This window comes from Protobothrops mucrosquamatus, unplaced genomic scaffold (assembly GCF_001527695.2).
Source record: "Protobothrops mucrosquamatus isolate PMUCROS unplaced genomic scaffold, P.Mucros_1.0 scaffold4361, whole genome shotgun sequence".
NCBI lineage: Eukaryota > Metazoa > Chordata > Lepidosauria > Squamata > Viperidae > Protobothrops > Protobothrops mucrosquamatus.
The window spans coordinates 2,565-3,258 of NW_015390275.1; the positions used below are offsets into that span (position 1 = coordinate 2,565).

General features: G+C 39.6%; 1 protein-coding gene across 1 annotated transcript in view; it reads right to left on the bottom strand.

Annotated features, from left to right (window-relative positions):
- Positions 1-314: 314 nt before the first annotated feature.
- Positions 315-694, bottom strand: part of LOC107298912 (ectonucleotide pyrophosphatase/phosphodiesterase family member 2-like) — a gene marked incomplete at its 3' end in the record, with an annotated part of 11,903 nt that continues 11,523 nt past the window's right edge. Inside the window, exon 3 of the mRNA XM_015828270.1 lies at positions 315-470. Within this exon, the coding sequence (XP_015683756.1) occupies positions 315-470 (156 nt within the window). The remainder of the gene's footprint in view (positions 471-694) is intronic.

Genomic DNA, 694 nt, shown 5'->3' on the forward strand with positions numbered 1-694 from the left:
TGGACAATGCAGGAAGATTATAAATGGATGAGGCCATTACCAGGCCTCTGTAAAATGTGTGTGAATGAGCCATGATTGTTCCCCAATAAATATCTTGTTTGGAATGCTTTAGCACCAGTGTCTCATGCTCATCGAGCATTGTCTAAACAACCAGAATGATTGCAGAGCATTGTTTTTACTTTCCCCAATGCTTTTTGAAAAGGACCAACAGTCATGCAAACATGGTTAAAAACATTGCTTGGTTAAAAACAGCCATGATAAGTCCTCATTAACATAGTTCTTTCTATGGAGCAGAGAGTTAAGCTGCACCCTACCTGTCTTTAAACACAGTTCATCAAAGTCAACACAGCAGCTGCTATAGCTCTTGCACAGGTTGTCACAACGGCACCTTGGAGGCTCTGCTTCATCAAGTTCAAAGCATCGGTTTTTGCAGGAGCCATAAGTACTGATCCAGGGGGAATCGGATAAGACTGAGTATGAGGGAAAGAAAGAGAAAGAGAGAGAGAAATACCACAGCATAAGTTAAGTCATTATTGGTTGATCAAACGTTATTCAAAGGAGGTTAACCGCTCAACTGCTTCATCCAAGAAAAATAAAAGAGGTTTACAGTAAAGAGAGCTAAGAGATAGATGCAAGGGAAAAAAATAATCAAATAAAGAGTAGGTATATCTCTCCAATCACTTTTCTTATCCTG